The following is a 16026-nucleotide window of genomic DNA, read 5'->3' on the forward strand; positions in this document are numbered from 1 at the left end:
TCCAACCCTTTTTTGCTCTGTAGACACCCAAGGACAGGTTCTCTCCTGCACTGAAATTTTATCAGCTTCAATCACCATGAGAAAAATTCCAGCTGAGGGTCTTACAAACAAAATTTATCCCCAGTCTGCATAGAAAGAGCTTTTTTACAAGAAAGTGGGTTGTGTTTGATGCCCTTAGCCCCAAGAACTGAGGAAGCCATCTCCAGCCTCACAGATGCTGCTTTGCTCAAGCTTCTGCCAGGAAAGCATCTGAGTCCTGCTTGGTGGGCAAAGGCTTCCTCCTTGCTAGATGTTGCATCCAGGGATAAAATGAAGGGATAAAAGGGAAGGCCTTGTAAACCATGGCTCAGGCCAGCTAAGTAGAAAAGGACTGTGGGAAAGAGACTCAGCTGAACTAGGGGTAGAAAAACAAGTTATATAACCATTATGTGTTCACATCATGGTGTATGGTGGCTGGTTGAATTATGTATGTTATGATTTCAAGCTGTGTAACTGAGAAAGGTCTGGTTTTTGCAATAAAGCAGCTCTTCTTTGTCTGCCTGGGGACTCTGTGTCACCAGGGACCCTCACCCACAGCCAGAAGGATCAGCCAGGGCTTTGCTCACTGAGGAGAGGAGATGTCTCCCATGCCCAGATGCCAAACCCCTGTGCTGCAGTGCCCCAGGCAGAGTCCAGCCCTGCTCAGAGGGGGATGCTCTGGGGGTGATGTTCCACCTCTGCTGCCCTGACCCAGCCAGGTGCCCCCAGTTGTCAGGAGGGGATTCTGTTTCTGCACCCTCTCTTTCAGACCTGCAGGTGCTTTTCCAGGCAATGATTTGCTGTTTAGGAATTGCTTTGATGGTCTTTCCTTTGGGTCTCCTGAAAATCCTCTCACAAGCATGCTTTGTGCCTGTATATTTTGTGTGGATCTTGTTTAGTTCATCTTCCTTCAGACTGACAGAATCCTTTCCTTTACCTCCTCCCCACCTTTTTTTTTTTTTTAAAAACAACCCCCAAATATCCCTCTACAGATCCTGTTACAAGGCAAAAACCCTGGGATTTCTTGGGAATACACATTTGCCAAAAGCAGCATTGAGAACAAGACATCTGTCAGGAAGCACAGCTACTCTTGGGTGACAGTGCAGTCTGAGTGCTCAGCGACCTGTGGTGGTGGTAGGTGACTTTCCCATTGCCAAACCTCTTCTTTTTCATTCTTTTTAAAGCATCTCAAAGCTTTTCAGCTGCCTTTGATTTTGCAAATATATATTGATACATACAGGGGTTTACACTGAACACCTGGTCCTTATTTTTTTCATCTGATAACTTAGAACACAGAGGAAATAATTTGGTATGGCTTTAGAGTAAAAAATAGTCATGCTAGTGAGTCAGTCTTTTTTGTTTAGGTCAACCCATATGCATATCATATCTTCCTGTTGAAGTAATGTGGAAATTAATTATGCTTTGATTTCCTCTTTTCTTGCACAGACACCTATTTGTTTTTATAAACCCTACATGTTTTGTCAGTGAAAGTAAATCTGATGTAATGAAAGCAAAAAGCTGGCATGTGGGAAGTCTGTAATACCAAAGGATATGACTGGGCACTGAAGGAAATGCTCCTATATTGGCAAAAAGTTCAGGTGACATTCAGGAATACCTTGCTGGTGCAGTGTCAGAACTTCACAGCATCTCAGTAAATGGTTTATGGAAGAAAGATCCACCAGGAGCCCTGCAGCTATAAAATATGACAGCTGTATTTTCTTCCCTCTCTTTAAAAGGCTGCAGCATGCATATAAAAATGATGAAAACAGTCTTGTTTCCAAATTTGATTCACTGTGCCCAATGAACCATGTGTGAGGTGAATGATAGATCTCAGTTAAAAGATAAATCTATAAAATCACTTAAGGCATTTCTGTAATTGTCCTGCTGCTGACACTTGATTGAGTCTAAGGTACAGGTACCTGCAGAACTCTGGAGTCTGTAGAGATTCACTGTAAAAAGAATGTTTATTTATTATGTACTGAATGTTTATTTGTAGTTTTTAAGTGAGTGAGAAGGGTTTTAAGCAAGCACAGCTAGTGTCTGCAGGGAATTACAACTTGAATAATTACTAATTTTTGCTGGGGGAACAATCTTCAAATCTTTTGTTCATAGCTAAAATGTTTTATCTGACTTCAGTAGTATCTGTGCTACAGAGAGGGAAATCAATGCTAAAAACATGTTGTCACATAAACCCATATTTTATTTAGTTCAGTGGATTTGTAGCAAGGATGAGTTTAGACTTGTTTAGTTAAAATTGTTCCCTACTACTTTTTTCTTTGACATTTCAAATACAGGTTTGTTATAGTGTTTTCTTTTCTGACACTTGCACAGGACACATTACAGCAAAAGCAATTTGTTTGGAAGATCATCGTGCTCGAGTCAACGCCTCCTTCTGTGGCCCAAGGACAAAGCCTTTGACTGAAACCAAGCTGTGCAACACAAACCCCTGCCCAGCCTAGTGAGTTCTCTGGGGTTTTGTGCCTGCTGGCTGTGCCGTGGAGGGAATCCCCCTTCCACCAGGGGAATTGTTTGCCTGCTGGATGGGGAATTGTTTGCCTGGTGCTCTGGGAAGCGGGAATTGTTGAGGATGTTCTGCCCAAGTGGGGTTTTGGGTCTGGTGCCTAAAGCAAAGGCTCCTGAGGGCTCTGTCCCTGTGCTGGGGTGACAAGGGCACATCCAGCTTTCTCAGGGCTCCTTCTGCCACCTCTCCTCATCTTGAATCACTAAGCCCATTTCCTGAGTAAAGTGCTACTCCCTGTGTGGAAGCTCGGCCCCATGACTCGCATTCCACATATTAGATTAGGTTAAAAGAGTCTTGTGCAGTGTAATTAGTGATTTTTTGGACAAAATGTCCCACAGAGTATTGTCATGCCACAAAGAGGACTATCTGAACCAAATGAGCTGTCAGCAAAGCTTCTGGTGCCCACAAAAATATATATGAAGGCATTGCCTTTGTGAACAATCTTATTTTCTAAAAGAGGTAAGAAAGGCGAGATGCAAAGGGAGACATTGACATATAGATAAGCACTTAGAACCCAGCTGGTCTAAATCAATTTAAAAAGCAAGGGAGTTAACACTGATTTATAGTAGCTGATGTAGGGGTCCTTTGGAAAAAAAAAAAACTTCTGTGCTTACATAATTAAACACAGTGTTGTGTGGCTTAGGATAAAAATGGATAGATTAAAGGACACTGTGGCCATCTTTCTTCCACTGGTTATTTCACTTTTGGATTCCTGAGTTTGCAACCTCAACATTATTTTAATTTTATATTAAAGATCAGAAGAGCTGCATTATGTTGGATTTGCTATTTCAGCCTCCAAAACAAGAGATTTTCTAAAGGAATATGTTGACGAAATTAAGAGTGTTTCAGTCTCAGTGGGAAGTGAATACACTTGAAGGTGCATTGAAGCAGAAGAAATGGAGGAAGGGTCCAGACCTGGCATCATCTGCTGGTTTTACTCTGGGGTGATAAAAGCAACAGTAAAAGCAGTTGGCTAAGCCTGCTCCCATAAAATATCCCATTTAATGATGTTTAATAGGAAGCATTCCTCATCCCTCCCAGTCTAGGAGAGCATGGTGGGTCAAAGCAAAAAGATGCATATGTTCTGTAGAGGCTTTGGTTTTACTTAAAAATCCATACTTTGCAATATGTTGAACATACTGAAAAATAGTTCAGTAATAGTTTGGAATTTCCTGCAAATTTAAAGAGTACAGCAGAGTACACCAAACCCAAATGCCAAATTACACACTATGACCACAAAAGGATAGAGATAAGGTTTAAATAATGATACCTTGTGACATGAGAGCCCCATGTTACTGCTTCAGCAGTTTCTTTAGACTGCGTTTAGCCACATGATTTTCTCAATACCAATTTTAAGTAATCTTTGTAGCCAAACACAATGTTTTCATGTGCAACTTATCTTCTGCCAGGACTATTTTTATCCAACGAACAGAGAATTGTATTGTCTGTGATGTCTGCAGGACTCTGTCTAAGCTCCTTCTGCTTACCTTTGTTTTGATGTGGCATCATTATACTATAAAGCTCCACCCAAATCAGATTCACTTATATTGACCACACACAAAATTTCTATTTCTGATAACCTGAGATCCTGATGTCTTTTGAACATCCTCTGGTATATATTTACCATGAAAATGCTGAATTTTCATTTTGACACACAGTGCAATGTTTTTTTACTGAAATCACAGCTATTCTATGATTTACTACTTTAAAACAAAATTAATGAATTGAACTATAAAATGAGTACAAAAATAAACATGTAAAAGCCCCAAGCACCTCTAGGGAAAAATAGTTCAACTTACTAATTAATTATTCTTAAAATCCTTAGGATAGATTAATGCATGGAGAATCTACATGTAGGACCATGCCTTAAATTAACAGGTTGCCATTCAGCTGAGTGAAACTGTGCCAGGATATCTCTGCTGAGGAATCTGCCCAGAAACTCACAGCATGTAATATTTCCCATAAACCCAAAACTGCCAACAGAAAAAAAAAAATTAGGATTAATAGGATTAATAAATGCCATGGAGGAAACAAAAGAATGCTTAACAGCCAGCAAATAAAGCAAACCCAAATACACCAGGCAGAAGAGGCAGGGGAAGGAGGTGACAGATGAGATACAAGTGTGTCAGTTTGGGGACATAAAAGAGGCTCCAGACTTGTGAAGGTCAGTGAGGAATAATTGCTGCATAAGAACAAAGGCTGATTAGTCTGAGTGGGCACAAACTACTGTCCCACACAGAAAGGCACCAGCACTGCACACTGCTGTTGTTGGATTCCAGAGCTGCCAAATCTGGTCATAATAATTTAGTTATTCGAACTAATGAAAGATACTCTTGGATCACAGCCCAGACAATCTTGGAAAATGGAAGTTTACTAGAGGACATTAAAGTAGGTTTACTGCCCTCTGCTCTGTGAAGAGGGGAACTTTCTGGGCAGTTATGGTGAATAAACTCTTCAAATGAACACTTTTGGTCACTCCACCAATGGCCATTGTCAGGAACATCAAGGCAAACTACTTAGAAGTTGTAAAATGGATTAAAACTCTTTTCTCAGAAGTTTGTAGTTCAACGGCCCAAATATTTATAAATCAGACAAAAAGGAAACTTTTGACATGTTCTGGAATTACATAACGACTGACTTTTCACATTAATATTTCTTTGTCCTTAAATTAGTGCCTTTTACATTTCTCACTACTTTTGGCAGTTTCTGAAGTTGCTAGATACTGAGAGCTGGGATTTCTTCTATTCCCAAAGACATTTCTCAAAAATAGGCTTTTTATAAATTCTTTATAATTAAAATTAGCTTTGTTTTCAAGCAGCTGTGAATAGACAGGCAAATGGGACCCTGTGCATCTTTCACACAGGATGAAGAAAGCTTTCTTGTCGCTAAAGCTTTATGTAAGCAGCTATTCCAGTGGTCACAGGATTGATGCTGTGAGAAACTGTGGAAGTAGGATTGGCCAAGTGGTCAGATGTGAGACAAGAACCTTTTCCATTACATAAATTACTAAAAATTCGCCAAACTGTTTAAAAATCTTCAGTAATTTCAGTGCTGGGTCTTTAAATAAGAGTTCTCAGTGAGTAATCATTTAGTCATTCATAATTTCTTCTGCTTTTTCACTTCTGTTTTCCTATCTGGCTGTGGTTATGGTCTTACAATGGAAGCCTTCAAGACAAAGACACTTGGTTGCATATTTGCAAAGTGTCCCACAATGCCTGGGGACCCTCAGAGCTTCAAGAATAGAAATAGTGAGCAGCTCCTGGCATTTCAAAACTGAACTTAGCCCAAGCAGTTGGCAATAACTCCTCAGACTTTGTGTCACTTGAGGGACATGGCGTGTAAACTGCAGTGTCCCCGTGCCTGAGCACACATTGCCCAACAGCTTGTGCTGGTTAAATTGCCTCTGTTTTATTTAGATTCTGCATCAACTGTCTGCCAGATTTATTAGTCTAAGGATTTGTAAATCATTGAGTTAGAGAATCATAAAGTCACAGCGTGCTTTGGGTCAGAAGGGGCCTCAAATCCCACCCAGTGCCACCCCTGCCATGGCAGGGACACCTTCCCCTGTCCCAGGTGCTCCAGCCCCAGTGTCCAGCCTGGCCTTGGGCACTGCCAGGGATCCAGGGGCAGCCCCAGCTGCTCTGGGCACCCTGTGCCTCCCCCACTCTCACAGGGAACAATTCCTTTCCTTATATCCAATCTAAACCTGCCCTCCTTCAGCTTAAAGCCATTTCCCCTTTCGCTTGTGCATTCCCTTGTGAAAAGTGCCTCTCCAGCTCTCTTCCAGGCTTCCCTCAGGTACAGGAGGGATGCACTTAGGTCACCCTGGAGCCTCTGTTTTTCCAGGCTGAACAGCCCCAGCTCTCTCAGCCTTTCAGAGCCTTTTCATTTCCTCAGGATATCAGGGACAGCACTGCTGCTTTTAGCAAGCAATTTCTTTTGGATTAATACCTGTAGGGCCAGTAGATTTTGACAGAAATGTCAACATTTGTCCCCCTGTGTGAGTGGAGTATATCTCAGCACAAACACAGTCGTACATACTCAACTAAATTCTATCTTATCTAATTCTATCTTATCTAATTCTATCTTCTGAGTACTCCACCTGCCTCAATAGCAGCATCTCTTTCAGTCCCTGTGGAACTCAGGATTCCAGGTCAGATTCATAGGCAAGCTCGTTTCAGTGGGTAAAAGCTATAAATAAACAATACTTGTTTTTCTAGTTGAGTGACTTGTATTTCATCCCTAGCAGAAAGTTCCATGCTTTGAAAATAGATCATGTAACTGCAGCTTTTTGATTGCTTGAACAGATACCAGTACACCAGGAGATAGGCTGAGCAGGATCCCTGGATAATTCACATTTGATAGGTGGCTGTTTTCATTTATTTTCTACAGCTAATTGCACTCCTGTGTTTCTAACACATGTTTCCTCCTTTAAGCTGGTCAGCAGGTGAATGGAGCACATGCAGCAAGTCTTGTGGAGGGGGACAGCAAAGCCGCCTCATTCAGTGTGTCCAGAAAAGGGCTTTCCAAAGAGAGGAGGTGGTGGCCCATTCCCTGTGTCCTGTCAGCACCCCAGCACAGGTGCAAGTGTGCAGTGCTCAGGACTGCCCACCCGAATGGAGCCCTGGCCCATGGTCTCAGGTAATTCGGAGAAAAACTTACATTTTTGTCTGCTGGCATGATGAAAATACTGCAAAAAATTCTCTCCCAAAACAACAGAGCAAATTTTGTGGAGATCAGTGCTTTGCATGTGGTTTTTTTACTTGAAGATAATATGTAAACCATGTTTGTATAAACATGTAAACTAAATGTGCCTTGTAACCAGCCTTCAGAGGAGCTGGCACATGAGGGCTTGCCAGAAGTGGGCACGTGGTGTTCTTTTAGGTGCATACAAACAGATGGAAAATTCTTTCTGGGTTCATAGTTTAGGGCTCTGTGACCAGCAACCGTCTATGAGATTACTTCCCAAGCAGTATTGCCTTCTCTTAGAGATGGCAGGCAGTCAAGGAATGAAGAAATATTTGGGGTTAAAGTTGCATATTAATGCACATGTGTATATGGATTGTGGATTGATAAATTTGTGAATTATACATTGATTAGTCACTTTTGTGCCTATGCCTTTGTTAGAGTAGCTCTCCTGCAAGCAGAGCTGCTCAGCTATTGCCATGAGGGCAAATTCCTTTGTGCATACCCTGCTTCACACACCTGGCACCGAAACACCTGAGCTAAAAACACACAAAAAATCAGCTCTGCTCCATCTCTCACTGCTGTTGATGCTGTTCATGTAAGGATAAATGAAATTATCCTTCAAATAAATCACACATCTGGGTTTTAAGAGAGAGCTGACAGTACCCTTATAAAAGGATCTACATTGATTTTAATTTTCTGTCTTCATTTAGTGATATTCAAGTAATACATTTTTCAGCTAATTGAAATCCACTAAATTGAATTTGGTGGATTTCAATTAGCTAAAAAATGTATTACTTATGTGTTTTGTTCTTGGTGCTGTCACTCTTCAGGTGTTAAACATCTTGACCTCAGCATCCCCAGCTGAGCACAAAGTGCCCTGTAATGTTCTATAACAGATGAGTAACTATTCAGTAGTCCAGCACAACTCTCAAAAAAGGACTTTTTCTTCCAGCGTGTCTGAAGAAAACCTGAGTGTAGCAGAAGATTTTATAAAACAGGTCTTCAAATACATTCACACTTACAAACTTCCTTTCTTCTAAGGCAAATAAATAAATAAACAAACAAATAAATAAGACCATTACAAAAAAATCTGTTTTCCTTCTCTTTAAGAGGTATAAAATTCAAGTTGCAATTCTCAAATAAGGCCATAAAAATTAGGTTCACCAGTCCTGCTGAATATAGTGAACAGGCCTATTGCACAAGTTAGTAAAGGTTTTAATATTCATCTGAAAACTGTAATATTACAGACTTAAATGTGGTGAGAAGAAAAAAAATATAAAATCATAGAATCATGTTAAAAAAATGTAAAATCATAAAATCATAGAATCAGAATGGTTTAGGCCGGAAGGGGCCTTAAAGCCCATCCAGTGCCACCCCAGCCATGTCAGGGACATCTTCCCCTGTCCCAGGCTGCTCCAGCCCCAGTGTCCAGCCTGGCCTTGGGCACTGCCCGGGATCCAGGGGCAGCCCCAGCTGCTCTGGGCACCCTGTGCCAGGGCCTGCCCACTCTCAGAGGAGGAATTTATTCCTAACATCTAATCCAAACCCAGGCTCTCTGCAGAAATCAGTGTTGTTTTAAATGAAAAGATCATTTGTTTGGGGGAGGATTAAACCCACAGATTTTCAGCATGCAGATATTTGTTACACCCTCAGCACAACGGTGCTTTCATGAAATCTTTTAAAGACATTTGTAATTTGATACACTGAGTGGTTCTGCCTTGGAACATGCCCCATAATTATTGGTAGAAAGGACAGCTAGAAGAGGATGCAAGCAGGTAGGAAGCTGGCAGCATTATTTCAGGGCTCTTTGCTTCATTTCCTCGCAAATGGCTCATTCAGGCATTTTGTTGTATGAAAGGCAGTGCAAACCACAGCATGTCTGTTCCATGAACCACGGCTCATTGCTGAACCAATGCATATTTATCCTGGTGACTCGTCCTACGCTGCAGTTGGCAACTAAAGTATCTCCTTAAGCATTGTCTGTATCAGATTCTGTCTCCTTTGTGGAGTTATGCATCAATTCCCTGGGCAGTTTCCTCTGCCTCGGTCTCATCCCTCTAGGCCAAGGTGAGGACAAAATGACAAATAGCCGAGAGCATCTTGCCATGGAAGATTCTGTGGAGGGAGCTTAGGACCAGCTTTCAACTATGCTGAGCAGGGAAAAAGCATTTTGCTCACAAAAGCATTTTGCTCACAAGTCCAACTTACCTCATCTATGGAAAAGAGATTACTTGTCTGTTCTACATGGGGGCTGAGAGAGTTCACAGCTTACATTTAAGAAAGCACTTAGGACAATGTTTTAGAAGTGACACACAGATGTTGCTGTTACTTATTTACCAATAGAATTTCAGGTTTACTTATATCATGATGGCAGCTGTGATGTACAGCACATTAGCCATGTTTCCTCTGCTCTGCTGGAAAATGCAAATGATGCCAGTTTTCATTTCCTCCAGTTCAAAGAAGTGTTTCTTTCCATCACAGTGCTCCAAGACTTGTGGGAGAGGTATTAAGAAACGGGATGTCTACTGCAAGAGTCCTGGTTCTCCCAAGGTGAAAATCTTGCCTGAAAGCAGGTGCAGTGCAGAGCCTAAGCCTGAGTCCCAGCAGACCTGTGTGCTCGGCCGCTGTCCCAAAAATGACCGGCTCCAGTGGGTGATTTCTTCCTGGAGTGAGGTAAAGTGCTGCAGTTTCATGGCTCTCTGCCTGCCCTGGCTGCTCTTGGCAATGCTGGCTCAGGGACACACAAACCATGGGGAGGAAGAACAGCTGAGCTGTGGTTTGAAAATCAGGCATTCTAGGTGAGGAGCTGTAATCCCCAGATGCAGATGGAGGGACCCCAATGTCTTTGTTAATCACTGTCTGGGGTTCATATTTCAGTTTACCCTTTATGGAGCATGGGCTTTGTGGGATTAGTTCTGTGATGCTTTTACAATGCACAATTTGGGGTGTCTGACCCACCCCAAGTTCCCCTTTATCTGCCTGTGTTTGTGAGGCTGTAGAAGCTGTGCTTTGCCTCTGCAGTGCTCAGCCTCCTGCGGGCCCGGCCTGCGGCAGCGAGAACTCAAATGCGGCGAGAAGAGCATCCACGGGAAATTGGTCACCTTCCCCCAGAGGAGATGCAGGAACATCAAGAAACCAAACACCAGCCTGGAGGAAGCTTGTAACAAGGGAGCCTGTCCATCACAGACGTTGTATAACATGGTGTCTGGCTGGTATTCCTCGCCCTGGCAGCAGGTAGGCATGTCAGAGCACAGAGGAGCTGCCTCCAGTGCTCACAGGCCCCAGGTGCCTCCTGCACGGGGCCACACCACTCAGCCCCTGAGATGGGATGCAGCTGCTCCACATCCATCATGTGCTTTGGTGCAGCTCAGTGCTTTGTCCTGAAACTGAAGAATGTCACTTAAAAATGTTATTCATGCTTGAGAGGCACTACATTCCACACCCATTTTCCAACACTTTCTTCTCAGTCTTCTTCAAAGTGCACTGTGCTTGAACTACTGCATATCTCTATGCACAGTGTATTTGAGCATCTGCACAGATTGCCTGGAATTCCCTAAATACTATGATTAATTGTGGGATCAATCTGTATTTGTTTCTACATTCTTGCAAACAAGCTTCTGTATTTCTGGAACTTATCTAATTTATGAGTCATATATCAATGAGACACGCACCCATTTAATAATATTTACATGAAACAATGTATGCCTGACAATTGCAATCAGATGAAAATGATCACATTTATCTTAAAGACAACTTTTCATAAAACACATACAAGTAAAAGGCTTATTAATTTTAAAATACTTCATAGCTCTTCCTGCAAACCCATACTGGTTTTCCCCAGAAACTGCCATAATTATGGTTCTGATGGGATTTTTATCTGTGTTCAGGCAGCAGGGTTGGGCCCAGAGGCTTAGAGATCAAAAGAAATCCATGCAAACAATCAGGAACAGGTTTCTAAAATGTTCAATTTCTGTCTTGATGTCTAAGTAAGGAACCAGATTTTCAGCTGAGTCCTTAAATAACCACAAGACACACATGCCTTTGAAAAGTTGGTCCTGATGGGGCTTGGTGGACAGCAGCACACCTGGTCCTGACCTCTCTTGCTTTGAAAGTCTCATATGAGGCCCTTGAAGGCTCTCCCTTTGGCTTTCGGGGCTCTCAGAGTCTCTGCAATGCAGCCAAGGTTTTGTTTTCCCTCTGCCCAGTGCACGGTGACCTGCGGCGGGGGAGTGCAGACGCGGAGCGTGCAGTGCCTGCGCCAGGGCAGGCCGGCTGCTGGCTGCCTGCCCCAGCAGAAACCAGCTGTCCTGAGAGCCTGCAACACCAACTTCTGCCCAGTCCCCGTGAAAAGAGGTAAAACTCAGCTCAAGATGCTGCAGCAGGCTTGTTGCTTGGAGTTCTATACCCAGCAAACATCACCTTTTCGCTGCACCACTGATCTGGCCTGTTCCTTCATAGCTGTTTTTTTCCTAGACTTCCACATTTACAGTAACTCTCTGATATTAACAGCATCTCTTCTTCACCAAGTGAGCCCTCTTAAAGCAGACTTGGGAGTACAACTGGTACTGGAGATTTTTTTAAAAAGCATATGTTAAAAGAAGTATGTGAAAAAGTCATGCTGTTTGGTTCTGAACTGCACCTTTATTACTCTCTTGTTGAAAAACACAAGCATTCTATGCTGGTACTGCTTTTGATGAATAATAGCCACTTTGGAACTAAACAATAAGAATTTGCCATATTTCTTTAGTCTTCCAGACCTCACCCAGCTCCTGGGATTCCAAAATTGCTTTACCTAGAATGTCCATCTTACTGCTTCTGAGCAGTGCATGACAGGCAGTCAGGGAACATGAAATTAGGGTCTCTCTCCACTTTCATGTCCACTCTATCTCTCCACCTCTTCAGTGTGAGAAGGGAGGGGGGAGCAAGGGGTTTTGTGCCACATGGAATGAGGGAAGGGGAATTCTCTCAGCACCACCACAGACAAAGAGTGGTGTTCCAGAGATTTGCTTACAGGGTGGTTACTGTTTGTGACTCTTTCCTAACTGCATGAAAAATGCTCATGGAGGTCCATGTTTGTCCCACATAATCTGGTTATGCTAAAGCACTTTCAATTGTGACTTTCAAAATCCTGCACATTAATTGACCTTTTTAAAACTGGGAGCTGAAAGCAACCTCTATAAAATCTAGGCTGGACTGCATGAGGAAGGTGGTAATGGAGCTGGGAGCAGAGGTCAAGCTCTGGCCCTGCATCTTGTAAACTGACATTAGCCAACCACCCCCATGTCTGCCCAATTCCTGGCATTCCCTGTGCACAAAACCCCCTGTGAAACCCAGTGAGATCCTAACAAACCTTTCTGCTGCATCAGCCTGAGACATGCAGGCTATCACACTCATCTATCAGGGGACCTGAATCCAAACAAGGATATGGAGATGAAATGGTCCTAAAAGGGATAAGTAAATAGTTCTGCTGTTTTTATCAGTAGATGTTCCTAACACTTCAAATTAACATTCCTAAAAGGTTCTGCTGTACTTCAGAGTTTCTGTATAGCTTCCTTTTCTGTTAGGATATAGCAAGGACTTTTCTTTCACCTCTGTTTTCCCCTGCTGTATTTCATGTCTGAAGTACTGTCTGTTATTAATTTTGGCCTTGGCCTGCTTCTCTCTCTCCTCACATCTGCAGGAGCCCTTTCCCCTTTATTATACCTGGGTCGTCAGGCTCTAGAGATCAATTATCTCCTCGCTGCTCTCTAACTTTCTGTCTAAAGCAGCAAAAAGAGAGGAAACCAGCTGGGCTGGAATCACATTGAAGCAAATCAGTCTCTATTATCAGCCATGCAGCTCCAGCTCAGTGATCACAGGCAAGAAATTAATGTTTCAGGGAGAGTTTGCACACTTTCCTAGACAAACTGGGTCATTTCCATCCCTCTCTAGAGGCAGTTACGGTCACCGTAACTCGAAGTAAATCCAGCTGCTTCAAATGAATGAAAATCTAAACAACTGATAAATACTTGGGTAAATAGAAATAAGGACCTGACTGCCTGATCCCCACCCACTGAATTTTGTGGGACTCTTTGTGTTCCTTCCAACAGTCCTTGGATTAGGTCCCAATTTCAGCCATACCTCTGCAATATTAGCATCGCCCTCTGATCTTCAAAGGGGACATAAAGATTAATTTACGTGGCTTCCTTAGTGCTTATACTTTTTTTTTAAACAGTAATTTCTAATTTTTTTTTTTTTAATTCACCCTTTCATGGCAGGAGAGCTCCTTCCTCTCTTCATCAGAACAGCTTTCCTTCCTTGGTGTGGTGTGTGCTTTTCATCTCTTGTCTGCTTTGGGCCCTCCCAAATTCTGTCTGGTGGCAGCAGGTGAAGGAATGGGGAGTCTGGTGCTGAACTCCCAGCTGGATCCCTCCTGACACTCCATGCAGAACAGAAAGGCAGTGCAGTGGAGTGGGAAGGCTGCAGTTCAGTCCTGAGCTCCCCAGTTCCTGTTCAAGAACAGTATTTTCTTTCCCTACCATTAGAGTTTAAAGGCTAGCTAATGTTTTTAAAACCTGAGGAAAACTGGCATTTTAAAAGAATTATTATTAGTAAATTATTTTCTTTTTCAGTCAAATAAATTTTAGGGTGATAAAGGTATAAAATATCACCTTTGCCATTATATAAAAGGAAATACAAAAAAAGCAGTGGTGATTAAACCAAAGAAGTTGCTATAGAGAGGTGGAGATGCCTCCTGGCCCATGGAACATGCAGAAGTTGTCTGTGCTCTGTGAGGGAGTATTTATCTACTGTGACTCAGTAACTGATCTAAGAATGCAGACAGTGGTGGGTAGATTTTTGTTCAGTCTCCTTGTAAATTCCTTTTATTGGCCATGTAAACAGTAGTTCTGAGAGCTGAACAAAACCTTTACCCATGCTTGCAGATTTCAGTTTAGCTATAAATTTTGCTAAACCCCATTGAGTCTTACTGCTCTCTCAGACATGGTGAATTTGTTTGTAAATCACCCATATGAATCATCACTCTCCTCTTTTAAAGAAACATAAAGCATCCACTGCAAAATGAGAGAGAAGCAGCTACAATGTGTTTTTAAAGCCATGGAGCTGTGTGTATAAATGATATCTGCACATAAATTGAAGAGTAACAAGATTTTAATTGAAAAATATAATTTGGCTATATTTTTAATGAAAAGCTGGGCTTTTGAGAACTAACCATGGTTAACAAGTCTCTTCTCCCATTGCAGTTAATTAAGATTTTGCCAACATGGCATAGTCAAGACCCCAAAAGCTAAATCATGACACCTAACTGAAGTGTCTGAGCAAAGAGATTTCTGAGGTTCCCTGCAGAGTAAAAGGGAGAGAAAGAAGTGTCTCCAGAAAGTGCAGGAATACAAGCACAGAGCAGAGCACTTTGTGCAGGGGCCAGGCATTCTGAGTTCCATGAGGTCTGTGTGCAGGTGAACTCCACATGATGATGGTGATGATGGCAGCCAGCAACTGGTACCAAATATGGAGTAGGCTCATTTGTATGAGTACCTGGGTTTGGAGCAACTGTAATCAGAGATGTAAACACAGATGGCTTTTTTTATCCTCTAATGTGGAACTGCCTCCTGTCTTCCTGAGCTACAAAGTGTGATCCCATTTTTTTAATTCCTTCAGCTTTTGACCCCCCTATAATAATAGTTCTATCTTGATCAAGTTAACAAATCTCTTGGCAAAATTTAATGGCTCTTAAAATCAAACAAGAAACTAGTATTTTTGAGATGAAAGCTCATTCATGTTTCTTCTCCTTTGAATCAAGTTACCCATCATGTTTTTAATATTACCAAAGGCATACAAGGGTGCCTCAGGACTATTGCCTGACTTGCAGACTTGCTAAAACACAGCCTTACCACATTACTTGTGTTTCTCTCCTTCAGATGATCCTTCTTGTGTGGATTTCTTCACTTGGTGTCATCTGGTGCCCCAGCATGGTGTCTGTAACCACAAATTTTATGGCAAGCAATGTTGTAAATCATGTACGAAGAAGAACTGATAGCAGCGTGTTATCTGAACCCTTCAGTGACAGGATTCTCTTCTTCAATTTATGTTGGATTTATCTCTGCTTTGAGGCAAGACATGGTGCCACATAAACCACTGATGGGAGAGACATTTTTTCTAAGGGAATGTCTGAGGTACAGTAATTGTTGGATTTATGTTGAAAAAGGAATGTTTCTTTCTTATTTTTTCTTAATTTGCTGACCTCACTAAAGCACAGGGTACTATGGATCACTTGAACACTGAGACTCAAGGGGAAGTTCTTCTTTCTTTAAAAGTGTCATTTTGCACTGTCACATGTTACGGGGAAGAAACAAGGGAGCCCTTTCTGGCTGATTTACCAGAATGCAAAGCAGGAGAGCTTGGCAGCTGGAGGAGGAGGCAGCAGGACAGAGCACACCATCAGAAGTGTGTCCTTTGCTATTTTTTGTGACTCTTGTCCCAGGGTGAGGAAGCTGTTTGCTGCCCTGGAGGGACATCCATGGCTGAGGGCTGGAGAAGGCAGTGTCACACGTGTGGCCACCAGAAGTAAATAGTGCACTACAAAGATATTATGGTGCTTCTCTACCAGACTTGCTGCTGGAAAAGCAAGTTGTGCATCATGCTAATGTTTTTATAATTTTTGAAGAATTCATTTTCTGCTTTGTGTAGAAACTCAGAGGTGGTTAACTAGTAACTTGAAATGTATTCCTAGAAATGTGCAGCAGTAGAATATTTGGACTTTTAATATTGCTGTGTTACAAGTAAAATAGAATTGCATATTT

The 16026-nt window shown here is 42.2% G+C and overlaps 1 protein-coding gene across 1 annotated transcript in view; it reads left to right on the forward strand.

Annotated features, from left to right (window-relative positions):
* Window positions 1-15510, forward strand: part of ADAMTS18 (ADAM metallopeptidase with thrombospondin type 1 motif 18) — a 77309-nt gene extending 61799 nt beyond the window's left edge. The window contains exons 17-23 of the mRNA XM_058034124.1: window positions 1011-1152; window positions 2350-2476; window positions 6976-7180; window positions 9710-9901; window positions 10250-10462; window positions 11434-11581; window positions 15145-15510. Coding sequence (XP_057890107.1) covers window positions 1011-1152; window positions 2350-2476; window positions 6976-7180; window positions 9710-9901; window positions 10250-10462; window positions 11434-11581; window positions 15145-15260 — 1143 coding nt within the window. The 3' untranslated portion in view covers window positions 15261-15510. The remainder of the gene's footprint in view (window positions 1-1010; window positions 1153-2349; window positions 2477-6975; window positions 7181-9709; window positions 9902-10249; window positions 10463-11433; window positions 11582-15144) is intronic.
* Window positions 15511-16026: the final 516 nt, after the last annotated feature.

The sequence above is a fragment of the Melospiza georgiana genome, chromosome 14 (genome assembly GCF_028018845.1).
Source record: "Melospiza georgiana isolate bMelGeo1 chromosome 14, bMelGeo1.pri, whole genome shotgun sequence".
Classification (NCBI taxonomy): Eukaryota; Metazoa; Chordata; class Aves; order Passeriformes; family Passerellidae; genus Melospiza; species Melospiza georgiana.